The sequence below is a fragment of the Clupea harengus genome, chromosome 1 (assembly GCF_900700415.2).
Source record: "Clupea harengus chromosome 1, Ch_v2.0.2, whole genome shotgun sequence".
Lineage (NCBI taxonomy): Eukaryota > Metazoa > Chordata > Actinopteri > Clupeiformes > Clupeidae > Clupea > Clupea harengus.
Genome location: NC_045152.1, coordinates 3,302,917 through 3,305,416, shown reverse-complemented (window position 1 = coordinate 3,305,416; position 2,500 = coordinate 3,302,917). Strand labels below are relative to the sequence as shown.

General features: G+C 46.7%; 1 protein-coding gene across 1 annotated transcript in view; it reads right to left on the bottom strand.

Moving 5' to 3' along the window:
* jupb (junction plakoglobin b) overlaps window positions 1-2,500 on the bottom strand; it is an 88,046-nt gene that overhangs the window by 6,227 nt on the left and 79,319 nt on the right. The window contains exon 14 of the mRNA XM_031564518.2: window positions 77-119. Within this exon, the coding sequence (XP_031420378.1) occupies window positions 77-119 (43 nt within the window). The remainder of the gene's footprint in view (window positions 1-76; window positions 120-2,500) is intronic.

Here is a 2,500-nt window from a genome sequence, read left to right as displayed (position 1 = left end):
CCATTTAAAGAAATAGATTAAATAGATAGAAATAGATAATAGAGATAGAATACATAAATAGAAAAACATCACTCACCATCCCCCATGTAGGCTGCCTCAAGGGGAACACTGCTATGAGCCTGGGGATGAATCAATCACACAGTCAGAGATGGAGAGAGGTAGACAGACAGACAGACAGACAGAGACAGACAGACAGACAGACAGACAGACAGACAGACAGACAGACAGACAGACACAGACAGACAGACAGGCAGACAGACACAGACAGACAGACAGACAGACACAGACAGACAGACAGACAGACACAGACAGACAGACAGACAGACAGACAGACAGACAGACACAGACAGACAGACACAGACAGACAGACAGACAGACAGACACAGACAGACAGGCAGAGGATGAATCAATCACAAATAGTCAGAGATGGAGAGAGGTAGACAGACAGACAGACAGACAGACAGACAGACAGGCAGAAGATGAATCAATCACAAATAGTCAGAGATGGAGAGAGGTAGACAGACAGACACAAACAGACAGACAGACACAGGCAGACAGACAGACAGACAGACAGACAGACAGACAGGCAGACAGACAGACAGACAGGCAGAGGATGAATCAATCACAAATAGTCAGAGACAGAGAGAGGTAGACAGACAGACAGACAGACAGACAGACAGACAGACAGACAGACACAGACAGACAGACAGACAGACAGACAGACACAGACAGACAGGCAGAGGATGAATCAATCACAAATAGTCAGAGATGGAGAGAGGTAGACAGACAGACAGACAGACAGACAGACAGACAGACAGACAGACAGGCAGAAGATGAATCAATCACAAATAGTCAGAGATGGAGAGAGGTAGACAGACAGACACAAACAGACAGACAGACACAGGCAGACAGACAGACAGACAGACAGACAGACAGACAGACAGACAGACAGACAGGCAGAGGATGAATCAATCACAAATAGTCAGAGATGGAGAGAGGTAGACAGACAGACAGACAGACAGACACAGACAGACAGACAGGCAGGCAGACACAGACAGACAGGCAGAGGATGAATCAATCACAAATAGTCAGAGATGGAGAGAGGTAGACAGACAGACACAAACAAACAGACAGACAGACAGACAGACACAGACAGACAGACAGACAGACAGACAGACAGACAGACAGACAGACAGTCATATCATCAAATATCAGTTCTGTCAAACAGCTCATTGCCTTGTTGTTCCACTGCTCGTCCAGCTTGAGACTAACGACTGACACTAATTAATAATGAACACTAATGAGACCAGTCCCCAAAGGCTCAAGGATTTAAAAGCTCTGCATGCAAGTACGTACAGCTGCAATAACTGACATGGACTCAAACCCCACACAGCAAGCAATCAAAACGGCTGCATGGTCTTGTTCCATGGATGGTGTTCACAGGGTGGTACCTCGTGTCTTAGACCCATTTGCTCTCATGCCAAATTGGCATCAGTTACTAACAGCACACCAACATATGTCAGTCAGGAGCAGCCCATGGTGTAACTTCATTTAGTGTATTACTGCGTCGGTTTGACCCTCATGATGTTACTGAAGTCGGCTATCCGTTGTCTATTTGCATATGTGTTGTTTATTTGCATGTGTTGTCTATTTGCATGTGTTGTCTATTTGCATGTGTTTTCTTAATTGTATATATATGTGTATATAGAGTGTATATAGAGTGTGTGTGTGTGTGTGTGTGTGTGTGTGTGTGTGTGTGTATGTACATGTGTGTGCTTTAGCATGTGCGTGTGCATGTGTGTGTTCATCCTGTCTATGTGTGTATGTGTGTGTTTTGTATGTGTATATATGTGTATATAGAGTGTATGTGTGTGTGTGTGTGTGTGTGTGTGTGAGTGGGTGCGCTTGTGCATGTGCTTGTGCATGTGTGTGGGTGTATGTGTGTGGGCATGTGTGTGTGTATCTATGTGTGTATGTGTGTGTTTTGTATGTGTATACGTATGTGTATAGGTGTATATATGTGTATATAGAGTGTATGTGTGTGTGTGTGTGTGTGTGAGTGAGTGAGTGAGCGAGAAAGAGAGAGAGGAAGAGAGAGAGAGAGAGAGAGAGAGAGATAGACAGAGAGAGAGAGAGAGAGAGAGAGCATGTATGTTTGTCTAGCTTTCTGGCCCCAATGACACTGGTGAGACAGTCGCTGGTCTGCATGAGCAAGCAAATCTTTCCATCTGGACAACGGCGCTCCACCCAGCCTTACCGCCCAGCCTTACCACCCAGCCTTACCGTTCAGCCTTACCGCCCATCCTTACCGCCCGGCCTTACCGCCCAGTTTTACCGCCCGGCCTTACCGCGCAGTTTTACCACCCAGTTTTACCGCCAAGCCTTACCGCGCAGCTCTGTCTCTGAGCTCCCAACAGCACCCTGCCTAGTCCTGCCAACACTGCGAGACCATCATGCAGAAGTCTGTCTGTCCTGCCTAGTCCTGCCAAAACCGCGAGAC